General features: G+C 40.1%; 1 protein-coding gene across 2 annotated transcripts in view; it reads right to left on the bottom strand.

Moving 5' to 3' along the window:
- The window catches only part of LOC114052260 (cAMP-dependent protein kinase type I-beta regulatory subunit), a 247,615-nt gene that overhangs the window by 57,538 nt on the left and 176,514 nt on the right, over positions 1–13,563 (bottom strand). For both annotated transcript variants that reach the window (XM_027874785.1, XM_027874786.1), the window contains one exon: positions 11,604–11,762. In XM_027874785.1, the coding sequence (XP_027730586.1) occupies positions 11,604–11,762 (159 nt within the window). The remainder of the gene's footprint in view (positions 1–11,603; positions 11,763–13,563) is intronic.

Genomic DNA, 13,563 nt, shown 5'->3' with positions numbered 1-13,563 from the left:
GCAAAGCAACCTTAGAATATCTGCTCCATCATCAGAAGTGGTTTAGAAGCAGGTTTGCAAACATGTCCTAAAAAACTGAATAGCCCACAATGTTTTTCCCCCTACCAGATTGCCCTCTCAGTCAAGAGTTACACTGTGATTGAAAAATAAAATCGTTAAGTCACTTCTATTCACCCGACACGTATTTTTATTCGCCTGGAGGAGTAGGCAAGTAGCTAATTGTAAGGTTAGCTTTAAGATTTCTAAATTTAAAGAGTTCGGTGTTTAACAGACTCTGCAGCTGACAAAATATAAAAACTGTGCCCACATGATGCCAGTCACCTGGATATGTGGAAATGTTTGGAAGAGTAAATGGATTTTTCACTTTTCATTTGGATGTTTGGCATCACATAGATGTTGCTTAAATGTAACTCTTTCCTACCTGTCTGTCTCACTTTGAAAACCTGAGGTTAAAAATGTATGTAGATTCAGAGTTTTTGAAGACAGGGGGAAGAAGGGAATTTTCTTTGCAAAAGATTTTTTTTTAATTTTACAGAATGTTGGCTTTAAATAGTAAGCTGCCTTTAGTACATTCTTTTTAGAAATAGAACTTCACAAGTACACATCTATTACATAAAGTAAAATAAAATAAAGCTTTCCATTTTCCAAAACAATGGTCAGTTTTCTCTGGAATAATTAGTGAGGTACCCAAATGGAAGTTTCTCTTATACCAATAGTATATCCAAATTTGTAATCAGTGTACCAGAAATTCATATTCTTTGACCTTTTGTCTTTTTAGGAAAGAGTTTTATACATTTGTTTCAAATGCATATAGAATTTAGATGTCAATCTTTGAACAAAAATGTTTAATACAAAAGATATTTACCTAGTCCACATGTTTTTTCCTAACTATAGCTGTCTTGGTTTTATTTGTGCAAAAGCTTTTAAAGTTTATACAATTGAAATTATTTGTCTTGTTTTTTATAATCCCCTTTATCCCATGTCTAGTTATGAATTTTCTCCTATGAAAGATACTGCCTTCCATTTTCTAATTTTTTTAATGTATGACTGCATATTGAGATCATTTTATCAGTTCAGATTTGTTATGGTATATGAAACAAGATTCTTGGTGGCTCAGTGGATAGAGCACCGGCCCTGGATTCAGGAGGACCTGAGTTCAAATCCGGCCTCAGACACATTAACACTTACTAGCTGTGTGACTCTGGGCAAGTCACTTAACCCCATTGCCTAGCCAAAGAAAAAAACCAAAAAACCAAGATTCTGGTCAAAATCTATTTTTCTACCAAACTGCTTTCAGTTTTTGTCAAATAAGAGTGTCTTTCCCAGGATTCTGTGTTCTTGGTATTATTAAACATTATATACCTTTCATTCTACTTAGGAAAAAAAATATTTAGTATATATTTAATAGGTCCCTTTCTTACACACCTGAAACTGCTTAGGAAATTGTTTACTATATCAATTGAACAATTAACATATAAAAATTACTATTTTGATTGTAAATAATTTTTATTTAACATTTCATTAGCAGAAACCCAAAGGCCTTTTTTGGGGGGGAGGGGGGCAATTGGGTTTTAGTGACTTGCTCGGGGTCACATAGCTAGTAAGTGACAAGTGTGTGTTCTGGGGTCAAATTTGAACTCAGGTCCTCCTGACTTCAGGGCCGGTGCTCTATCCACTTCGCCACCTAGCTGCCCCTCAAAGGCTTTCTTTTAAACAACACTTTGTTAGCCTGCCAATATCCTATGGGTAACTAAAAGTAACAACACTGATATCTTTTTAAAAAACATTACCTATAATTCACAGATACAGAGCTGGAAGGACCCTCACAGGCCAACTAATCCAAATCTTCCTTTTCCACACAGAAAATGAGGCCCAGAAAAGTTAAATAATTTGACTTACAAAGTCAGTAAGTGACCAAGGCAGGATTCAAACCCAGGTTCTCTAATTCTAAGTCCAACTTATTTTCTACCGTATTGTTCCGCCTATTGACTGACCTTTCTTATGGTCATGGTGAATTGGCAAAATTTTGTCCCCTCATATTCAACATACATATTGCATTCAACTTATAGCTGAAAATGAATAACAATATAGCAAGGCCATTCTGTTTATACAACAGTCAAGTTGCACTTCAAAGAGCATCAGATCAAATTTTTTTTTAAGATCTGGTTATAATTTTAGCTATAGAAAAGAGGCTTTTATGGGAAGTGGGAAAAGAAATAATTAGGTTCTTTATTCCCAACTGAGCCCCTGAGTTTAATGTTGTTTCCACCCCAGAATTTAAAAATTTAAAAATTAAAAAAAAAAAACATGGCTGGTCATGGACAACAGAAATTGTTCACAATGTTCATGTAGAAATATTATGTCCCAAATATACAGTTGAAAGATGTTTGGGTTGTGTTGGTATGAATGCTCCCATCATCAGAACAGACCACAAATCTTCTGTACCTTAGTAGGTGGTTTTCATGAGTTAAGGCAGCCAAACAAATTCCAACTCTCAGTAGCCAAGCTTCTGGGGATGAGCCTCTTCAAACTTAGCTAAACTGATCCTCTGATGAGGCAGGAACGGTGGATGACCTATTATCCCCACTTCGTAGATGAGAAAATAACCAATTTCACCAACACTCATTGGTCTCTGAAGGACCTGTCCAAAGTCACATGACGAGTCGTGGGCAAAGCTGGGGCTAGAACTCAGGTTTTCAGTTTTGCCTTCTACCTAAGCAAAAGAGTCTGACACTGAAGCAAATTTATCATGGCGACTAGAAGACTCCTTCCACATGTCTCTTCTAGTCTCACCAGATTCCCACATGCACTCCTTAGATCTGAACCTTCCCTCCCTTCTCTCTTCACGCTCTCAACTCCTTTTCCTCACCTTCCTTTCTTCTTTGCTCACTTTGTTTAGACTTTGGAGGAAAAAGAATGGCCCTGCCCCCTCTGGTTTCATGTTCAAGGCTGAGCTTCTGCAGTCTAATTTACTCAAACCAATTGCAAGAGATCTCACATTACTAATAAGAGCTAAGCTGGCAAGATTTCTCCTGCAATGGAGCTCAGACTGTTCCAGCTTGCTCACTCCCTGGGTAAACCCAACACCAAACCATGCTTAGAATGTACATTCTCAAGTATGATTTTATTTTAAGAATATCGCCCAAACAAAGTTACTGGCCATGAAGACACATTACTCTTTGGATTGCGGGGGGGGGGGGGGGCGGTCTCCAAACTTTTTGTTATTTTCATTTAATGGAAAATCTGAAATCATGAATGGGCTGGAAACAGGGAGAAGTTCTTGAAAGTGAAGTCCAAGAACAGGGTGGAGAGAAAGGATGGGTGCTGACAATAAAGTTCCTAAGAACAGAAAGGGGAGGCAGGGGGGAAACTCTGCCAGCTATGCTGGCCTCCCTTCTGGGAATCTTGGCAACCTGAACTGAAAAGAGGATGGTGGGTCAGAGAGAGGAGATTAGGTAAAGAGGGAGTGGGAGGTCATGGGCAAGGCAGCAGTAGTCAGCTTAGACATCTACCATATACGGCTTCAAATTCTGCTGGTAGGTATCAATCCACCTGCTAAAAACTCTTGTTATGCCTCCCAAATCATCATACATTTGATAATTCTATTTTTTTAAATGCTTGAACTAACCAGAGACGAGATTTTTGATATAGCAATAAAACTAATGATGAACCACAAGCAGAACTGGGATGGAGGGAGTAGTCCTTACCAGGTGTTCAATAACATGGGTCCTAGTGTGAGGACCTTACAATGGTAGGTAGAAGAATAAAAGAGATGGGTTTAGCCAGAGGAGGGACAATGAATCAGGAGAAGGAGGTAGTACTAACTATGGAAATGTAAGAAACATGAAGGCTTTGGTTTAGCAAGTAAAAATGCTTGAACAGAGGAAGAAGAATGGGGGAAAGCAAGGAAGGAAGAATCAGAAGGAAGGAAGGAAGTCCCAGTGAGTAATTAAAGGCCAGTTTAGGACTTTAGGAAAGGAAGAAAACAATCATTTATTAAATAATTACTATATGCTAGGTAATATTTTACAAATATTACCTCATTTGATCCTTACAACAACCCTAGGAGGTAGGTGCTTTCATGATCCCCATTTTATAATGGAGGAAACTGAGGCAGACAGAGACGGTTAAGTGGCTGTATTTGAACTTGGGTCTTCCCTAATCCAGGCCCACTGTTCTATCCACAGCACCATCTAGGTACCTTCTTTTTGGAAGGAGTCACTGTCAAAAGCCACAAGAAACTTAGGATTGTACAGCCTAAAGCAAAAATGTAGTCACCTTCACCTAGTGTACTTTATTCTGGAGTTTTAACAGTCCTGGTTTTTTACAATGCAATTTTTTTCTAGGAAATATGTGGCTAAGAATACAAAGGTAAAGTAACAAAAATAAAATGTGGAGAATGGAGTATAAGATAGGGATTTTCTGATGTCCATATTTTAACCTTCCTACTTAACTTTTATTTCCCTCCTGGAAGTTACCCAAACACTAGGTTTCCAGACAGACACCATGATATGACTTCATTGTTCGATGTTAGTGGAAAGGGGCAAATGGTATCACAGATCTGGGGCGGGAAAGGACCTCAAAGGTTATCTAGTCCAATCCCCACATTTTACAAATAAAAACACTGAGGTCTAGAGAGGTTAAGTGATTTGCCCACGGTCACAGAGACAAGGAAAAGTATCAGAGGTGAGACTGGAACCTGAGTCTTTCCACCCCAAAGTCAATACTCTTTCCATAATATTGTACTTCCTCCTGTACTGTTTTTGCCATGTAATATGATGGTATAGGGCTATACTGAAAAACTAATCCTCAGTCTGTGGAAAAGTATAAAAAGCTCTAATAACATAACTGATTTTCATGAGCCGCATGCCTCATGTTCTAGTGTACCTGATAAAAACCCTGTAAGCCAAGTTGTATCCCAAACTAAAATTTTACGATCAGTTAAATACACTCTGGAAAAATAAAGAATGATAATGGAAATACTGACAGACCATTAGCCATAACAGCTCTAAAGAGTTTCACTAGTATGATAGATCATAAAAAAGACTGCATTAAAAATGACCAGTTTAAGATTAATTTGTTTTGGTGTAAAAGAAGCATATAACCCTAATCCTTAAAAATATAGCTATCTTTCTTGCAATTGCCTGAAAGAATTCCACTTTCATTAAGGCATGTTAAAATGCAGACATCATAAAAAAATTGAATTAATTCTAGGCACTTAAGGTTTGAGGCATTAAAGCAAAGTGTTGGAAAATAGAAGTGGTCCTTCTATTTTGAAACAAGTATCATTTTCATGCTCTTTTAAATTTTATTTCAGTGTTCTGCCAAATTACATTTATGGTCATCTATTACCAGTGGTAGGTGGAGGCACAGAAGAAATGAATGTGGCCAAAGGAATGATGACCAATCAGGAAAAGGAGGCAGTACCAGCTATGAAATTCCCCCGGAGGAAATGGAAATGTGGGGCAGCTAGATGGCGCAGCAGATAGAGCGCTGGCCCTGAAGTCAGGAGTACCTGAGTTCAAATCCAGCCTCAGACCAAACACTTGACACTTACTAGCTGTGTGACCCTGGGCAAGTCACTTAACCCCAGTTGCCTAAAAAAAAAAAAAGGAAATGTAAGAAAAATGTGGGCTTTGGTTTAGCAAATAAATGTGTCTAAACTGGGCAAATAGATTGAAGGAAAGCAAGGAAGAAAAAAAGAAGATGAAAGGAGATCAGTCCCAAAATTGGGACAGAGAATATCTAGGTTAAATGAAGCTGAACCCCAGAAATCTTAAGGGACTCACACAGGTAGTAGAAAGCAGATTCAAACCCAGGATCTCTAACAGCAAAGTGCCTAAGTGGTCTCTTTTTTCATTCTAGGAAATATTGCATATAGGGACCATTCTTTATACTTTTATTATAAGCCCTAGATTGCATAATAGATTAAGCATGCTGTAAGTGAACAAATACTTGTTAGTTGTTGGAACCAGTCTATCTATCAGTGATCTAAGACTTCTCCCTGCTTCCCTGAAAAAAGACAAATGTATCTAAGAATTCCTTCACGACAGATTTGCTATCGCCAGAAAAAGATGAGCCCTAACCACTAGGCTATTTGCTTTCCTAGTGTTTACAAAGCCAACCATCTTTACAGTCATGCCCACAAGTATTCATAGTACAAAAGATTCTAAATTAAAGAAAGGAAACATAAACTCCCTTTGTGGTTTTGAAACTGACTTGGATGCAAGATCTCAGTCATATAAAAACCCACATCCAGGAACTATACAGTGGGTGAGAGAGGAAAGAAAAGAGGGAGAGGGAGGGAAGAGAAAGGGAGGAGAAAAGAGGAGATGGAGATGGGAAAGAGGGGGAGGAAGAAAATGGAAGGGAGAAGGGGTGTGGTGAAAGGGGGAAGGGGATAAAGGAAGGGGAGGGAAGGAGGAGGAGAAGGAGAGGGAAAGGGAGAAGCAGAAGGAGGAGGAGGGAGAAGGAAAGGAGAAGAAGGGGGAAAGCGAAAGGAAAAGAGAGGACAGAAGGAGGATAGTGAAAGGGGGAGAAAGGAGGAAAGAAAGGACAGAGAGAGGAGGAGAGAGAAAGGGAGAAGGAGGGGGAGGGAGGAGAGACAGGAGGGGATGGAGGAAGGGGAGAAAAGGAAAGGAAGGAAGAAGGGAGAAGGAAAGGGAAAGGGGAATAAAGAAAGGAGGAAAGGGAGAGAGGGAGAAAAGAGAGAGGGAAGTGAGAGGCAGGAGGAAGGGGAGAAATGGAGAGGAGGGAAAGGAGAAGGGAGAAGAAGGGAGGAAAAAGGGGAATACAGAAATGGGGAAGAAGTAAAGGGAGAAAGGAAAAGGCGAAGGAGGAGGAGAAAGGAATAGAAAATGGGGGAAAAGGAAGGGGAGAGAGAAAAGGAGAAAGGGAAAAGGAGAAGCAGGAGGAGAAGAGAGAGAGGAGGGAAAGGAGAAAGAAGAAGGGAGAGGGAAAGGGGAATAGTGAAAGGGGGGAGAAGCGGGAAAAGAGGAGAGAGAGAGAAAGAAGAGAAGGATAGAGAAAGAGGAAGAAGGAAGATTGCAGAGGGGAGAGAAGGAAAGATGAAGAGAGGGAGGAAAAAGCAGAGTTATAGAAAGGGAAAGAAAGGGATACAGAGAAAGGGGAAAGTGAGGAGGAGAGGAAAAGTGAGGAAGAGAGGAGGGGAAAGAGACTAAATAAAAGAGGGGAGGGAAATAGGGAGTGAAGGAGAGAGAGAAGGAGAAAGAGATGGAGAGAGGGAGAGGGGAGGGAAGGACAAAGGGATAGAGACAAAGGCTTGGGGAGCAAAATGGAGGCCTGAAAATGCCTTTTTCTTCTTAGCCATCCCAGAATCATCATTGCATGTCCATCCTGACTGAGAAAGCCTTAAAGAAACTTCCCTACAATGAAGGTCTCTCAATGAGCAGTATAATGGGAGACAGTGAAGAAATACTTCATAGGCACGTAAATAAAGGTTCCTGAAAAATAGCCTGTGTTGCTCTGAGACTCCTGGAGACCACTGGCCTTAGGTCTGCTTGAAACTTGACTAAGGCTGGTCTTACCTGGATAAAATAATGGTAACCCAGTTATGTATCGTCAGTGGCATCAGAAGGCTTTCTGCCCCCTCAAAACTTCCTCAGAATGGGTCAATCAACTGCCCAAATGGGGGGAAAGTCACATTTAAACCCAAGCCTTTTGTCTCCAAATCTAGTCCTCTTTCCACTGTCACACACACTTTACAATTGTAAAATATCATATTTTAGTTTTATTTGATCCTCCCAACAATCCTGAGAGCAAGTAATCATTATTCACATCTCACAGGTGAGGAAAATAAGGCTCTGAGATGATGAGTTACTCCAGTCTCACAACTGTTTAGGAGGCAGAGTCAGATCTGGAATCCAGGTCTTTGGATTACAAGTCCAGTGTTCTTCCACTTAATAAATAACAGCTGTTCTATCTGGAAATGGGGGCTTCTTTACTGGGGTGATGTGCGAAACACAAGTTCCTAACAACTGTGCTTTCCTCAATCCTAGTCTTCTCCCTTTGACCTCTACAACACATTCTGAAATCCCTTTAATTCCCATCTAGAAATGTAAGTGTCTCAATTATGAACATAAGCATCTAGAGGGCAAGAACTGTTTCATTTTTTGACTTTGTATTCCAGGTTCCTGGCATACAGTAAGGGCTTAACAAACACTCCTTAAATTTTAGAATGTAACCGTCTCATAGGATTACAGCTCCAGAGGGGGAAGGGACTTTAACCCTTTCTTTTTACAGATGAGGACACCGAGGCCTACAGAGTGAAGTGATTTGCTCAAGGTCTTAAAGGTAGTAGACATTTACAAGCTGTGTGATCCTGGGTAAGTCATTTCACTTTGTTTGCCTCAGTTTCCTCATCCATAAAATAAGCTATAAAAGGAAATGGCAAAGAACTCCAGTATCTTTGCCAAGAAAACCCGAGACGGAGTCATGGAGAGTTAGACACAACTGAAAATGACTGAACAACCACCCAAAGGCAGTAGAACGACGATTGGAATTTGGGTCTAGTAACAAGTTCAGCCAGTGCTCCAGGTTCAGAGATCTTTCCACTGCTCCACACGGCCTGTTTGAGTTTAGCAAAACAATAAATTCAGAAGAAAAAAAAAATCACTCCTCTAAAGCATCTTCCTGGGCTTTAACTAGGTCAATGGTCTCAAAAATTTGACCAGAACCACAGACACCTCTCTCAAGATTTAAGGATAAGGGCCTCAAGGAAGATTATTGCATGATGTAGCTGCCCGTGAAAAGTACAAACGGAAGCAGGTTGTCTGTCAAGTGGATAATCACACATCTACCTAGAGAAGCAGGGCCCTAAAACGTGGCTTGGTACAAGAGCCATAGACGGCACTACAGCCTCATAACTGAATCCAAGCTGCTGATCTTGTCTTAATCCCTGGAAACCAAAAGGGCTTCTCATTGGTCTATGAAGGTCATTGGGAAATTAGACTGGAGTACAGTAGAAGCCAATGGCATTCAAGCTATGCTGTTATCATCCTTCTTCCAAAACAAAGAAGAATTCTTGAAATTATGTTCCTCTTTAGAGGAATTGCCGCTGGCAAGAGAGATATTCATCAAATGACTAGCTCCAGCAGGCTATCAAAAAGAGATGGACATCTGTTCCTCAGTTCTGGGTAATCAAGTCTGACCAGTTCCTACAGTTGGATATGAGTCTTTACAATAAAGGTGATTTTTTTTTTAAAGTTGTATTGAGGCCACTAAAATTTCTGAAGTGCACCAATGTGCTCATGCCTGATGACTCAGGGCAAAGGACAGAACAGGATATAGGCAGGAAATCGCTCTTTCTGCTATAGATCAATCTCAGGCACAGTAGTCTAGGGGCATATCAGGCCTGCTTTATTGTTTACCAGGAATTGAACGTCTTCATTATGAGATCGGCTTGTTTACTAGGCTATTCTCCTGCCTTCTGCAAGTTGAAAGATGACTTGATTGAATTACTCCTGCTACAGAGATGTCCTTGTTAGAAGCCTTCATTAAGCACCTACTATGTGCAGAAGCTGTTGCATCATGGCATAGTGTGAACCCAGAATCAAGAAGACCTGGGCTCAAGTTCCATTTCTCAGGGCTCCCCTAGCAACTTTAAAGTTACACATTTGCGAAGTAACTGCTGATCTACTTTGGCAGAGGGTTTTCTTCCTCATTGAGAGTTTCCCATATCAAGGAAATCGTAGGTTTGGTACCCTGAAAATATGCAGAGGCAGTATGGCTTAATGGACAGCACGCTGGATCCTGTGTTGGGAGGTTCTGGGTTCAAATCTCACTTCTGATATTTACCTGTGTCACCACAGGCGTGTCACTAAAGCTCTGTGAGCCAAGGCAGGGCTAAGATTATGTTACACACTGTTTTTGAACTGCATTAGGGAAGGACAGTTTCAGGACTGATGAAATCATAGCTGTTTGATGCTCTGGCCAGCTGGGGAAAGTTAAAAGATTCTGGGACAGATTTCACCTCAGAAATTAAGAGACATCAAATAGGGAGATAAGTGCTCACCAAAAGTGTTCACCAATGGATTCCAGAAGATCCCAAATAGAAGGGGGATTTCCTATTGAAGGAAAAAGTTCTCTAGATGTTGCTGTTTGTAGAAACTAATGTGTTTACAATCCCAGAACAGTACTATATAGAAAATACTACATAGTTTATGTATAAAATGAATAAAAATTGGGCCTGGCTTTCACTGAGTTTAACAGGCAAATATCACACATTATGGTTTGCTGTTTGTTTGTTTGTTTGTTTGTTTGTTTGTTTGTTTTTTAAGGTGGTGGTGGTGTTTTTTTTTAAATACTTCTCCCAAACAATTAGACAGAAAGTACTGTGCAAAGTCTGAGGGGTGAAGTATTCTTATAGAGTCACATTAGTCCTACTGTGCAAATAGGACCATGCCAAAAAGCAGAGGCAATACAGTCTCTCATTTCTCCAAGGCACCTCTAGAGAATCACCACTGTCCTCAAAGAAAAAAAAGAAGAAACATTAACAGGAAGTCTCCAGGATAGCATCCCAATCTCAGGCCTCCATTACTCCCATTACTGACTTACCGCCCTTCAGATTCATCAAGGCGAGAGAAAATATGAAAGCCATTCACATTGCCACTTGTCCAACCACATTTCTTCCTCTCTCCTGGAAAGGTTAGGTCTTGTTTCACTGCTATAACATTTCTCTTCTCCACCCTCTCCCCAACCCCATAACATGTGTCTGACGCTAAAGGACAAAGGAATCTTAAAGTCTCGGGGATTTGCAGGATGTGTGTCAAGTACTGTTTTTCTAAAAACGGGATTTAGTGCTCATGGAAAGTATTATTTTCCAGATAGAGAGTACTTAAAAAGAATGGCTAACAGATGGGGAGTCTAGTGCTGTCAGAGGAATGACTGAGTGAGGAAGAGTTATCAAATGAGGTCCCATGAGGTGGAACCAGATTAGGGCCATGGACAGCTCTGTTGCTTTCTCTATTGTATCCAAAACATCAAATGACATTCACTGTAACCTACTGAAGTGATGTAGTGGACAGCCTATGGAACACACCTATCAGGAAGCATTTATAGGAGAGAGATCTAATGAAAGCATGGGGATTAGGGTATCTAAATGCAGCTTAGTTCTCATCCTATTGTAATTATTTCATAAGACTTTGGCCAAGTTAAGAATTATGCACAGCCTTCAACTTGTAAAATGAATTTAATTCATGCCCTCCATGCCCTTGTACGAGAACATTTTGCTCCACAGTGTTGCATTTAGAAGGCAGATGGGATGATGGCAAGAATGGTAGTCTTGGAAGTCAGGAGACCCAGTAAAATTACTTAACCTCTATCTGCCTCAATTTCCTTATCTGTAAAATGGGGATAAATAATAGTACCTCCCTCACAGGAATGTTATAAGGACCAAATGAGATAATATTTGTAAAGCACTTAGCATAGTGCCAGAAATGCTAGCTATTATTGATGATACTTACCCACAGTGCCGTTTCTGTGTCCAGGGAAGTAACTGAAGTTGGTGAAATGCTTATACTTAATTATATTGGAAGTTCAGTTCCAAATTCAGCAACCTTGGCCTAGCTTAAAAAAGGACTTACCATCAAAATGCGCCTGTAGCTATCCCGATCAATGCCCCAAAGTTTGAGGTCGGTCTTGGCTTTGACAGTGGCAGCCCTTGGTGTGCCATAGATCAGCGCAAGTTCTCCAAAACTGCCTCCTTCTCCAATGTTGGTCACCCATTCCATATTCACGTACACCTACAGAAAATAAGCAGAAACAGAAAGAAAGGAAGACAAATTAAAGGATTTTGCTATTCCTTTCCCTGGCAGCTAACCTAAAAAGGTTATAATCCTCCTCCCCCTTCACCTTTCTTCCCCATCCTCCAACAAAATCTAGAATAGAAGCAAAGAAAACAACGGTCTGACAGTTTCTTTGCTCCATCATAAAGGAATGACAACCAGCTCTGTGGATAGAATTTCAAGTCACCTAGCTGGAAGACATTGATTGTATTGATTCAACACCTTCCTTCCTTCCTTTCTTCCTTCCCTTCATTCTTTCCTCCTATGGGTTACTGGTTTCAAGCTTCTCTTTCTGGGCTTCTAACATAGAACCAGCAAATCAGACGGGCATGACTTTAGCCATTTGGTGTCAATGTCAGACCCCAAAGATGAGTTAATAATTTTAATGAGGTTGGGAAGCAAGTAGCAGAACTGGGTGCTTGGGAATAAAACAAAACAAAACAAAACATTTTCTGCCAGGACCATATGACTCCTGAAAGTGATTTTTAAACACATGCTTTAATGAATCCAAAGATTACTGGAGCTATGGAAGAGATTCTAAACTCAGTTCCTCAAAACTATTGCTTAGCTCTGGCCACCTCATCATTTTGTTTGAATTTTTAAAAAAATGTTTTATTGATGCTCTTTTAAAAAATTACTGTCACTTCCTATTCACTTTCCAAAGAATAGATAAGTATTGTACAGTTAAACAAATCAATATGTTGGCCAGGTTTGAAAATGCATGTCTCATTCCATACCTCTAGTCCACCAGCTCTCTGGGGAGTAGAGGGGAGGAAGGGGAAAGGAGAACCTCTGACCACCAATATGGTTTTTAGCTCATTTCCCACCCAGTTGTATTCTTTTGGACTTCTCCATCATGACTCCAGGAACCTCATCATCCTGCAAAATGACATCAACTTTGGAACTCACATCTCATCAATACACCTCTGCCCCTAGGACCCCTCTGACTGGAGGGTAGAATATGGGAGGGTATTTGGAGGGAGAATTCCTTCCAAAATCTCTATTTAAGGAGGGCACTCAGGCCAGTCATCTCATCATTTCCCAGCTGGCTATATCCCTTTGGATTTCTCCATCATGCTCCCAACAGTGGGTGTACCTTTCCATCCCCCCTTCCTTTACAGTTTCCTTGTGTGTTGTCTTCTCCCACTAGATTGTAAGCTCCTTGAGGGTAGACACCGTCTTTCTTTTTCCCTAGAGCTTAAGCACAGTGCTTGGCACAAAGTAGGTACTTAATAAATGTTTACTGACTGACTTTTTAAAAGTCATGATTGTCACTGTATTGATCACAGAGAACTAAGATCTTTCAGTCTTATTTCCCTTTACGTTATTGGGCCCATCATGTAAATCATTATCCTAATCTGTTTATTTCCATCTATACCAGTTCACTAGTTTTCAAGTTTCTCTGAATTCTTCATGTTTGTCATTTTTAAGACATAACAATATTCTATTACATTCATATGTGACATTTTAATCAGTCATTCCAGTTCTTTGCTATGATAAGTGCTGCTCTAAATATTTTTGTATACATAGGACCTTTGCCTCTTTCTGTGATCTCTTAGTCGATCCCTCATTTTGGAGGAGAGAAGGAGAAGGAGAAGAATAAGAAGAAGAGGAAGAAGGAGAAGAAAAAGAAGAAGAGGAAGAAGAAGAAAAAGAAGAAGACAACCTAGTCGATGTCCTCAGTAGCTTACAACGAGATAGACAAAAATTAGTTATGTTCAAATGTGCTAAGTATGTAGGAGAGAGCAAATTAACAATT

This window comes from Vombatus ursinus, unplaced genomic scaffold, assembly GCF_900497805.2.
Source record: "Vombatus ursinus unplaced genomic scaffold, bare-nosed wombat genome assembly UNPS02014807.1, whole genome shotgun sequence".
In the NCBI taxonomy this organism is placed as follows: Eukaryota; Metazoa; Chordata; class Mammalia; order Diprotodontia; family Vombatidae; genus Vombatus; species Vombatus ursinus.
Note: the sequence above shows the minus strand (reverse complement) of the source record. Positions and strands in the feature narration are given on the sequence as shown.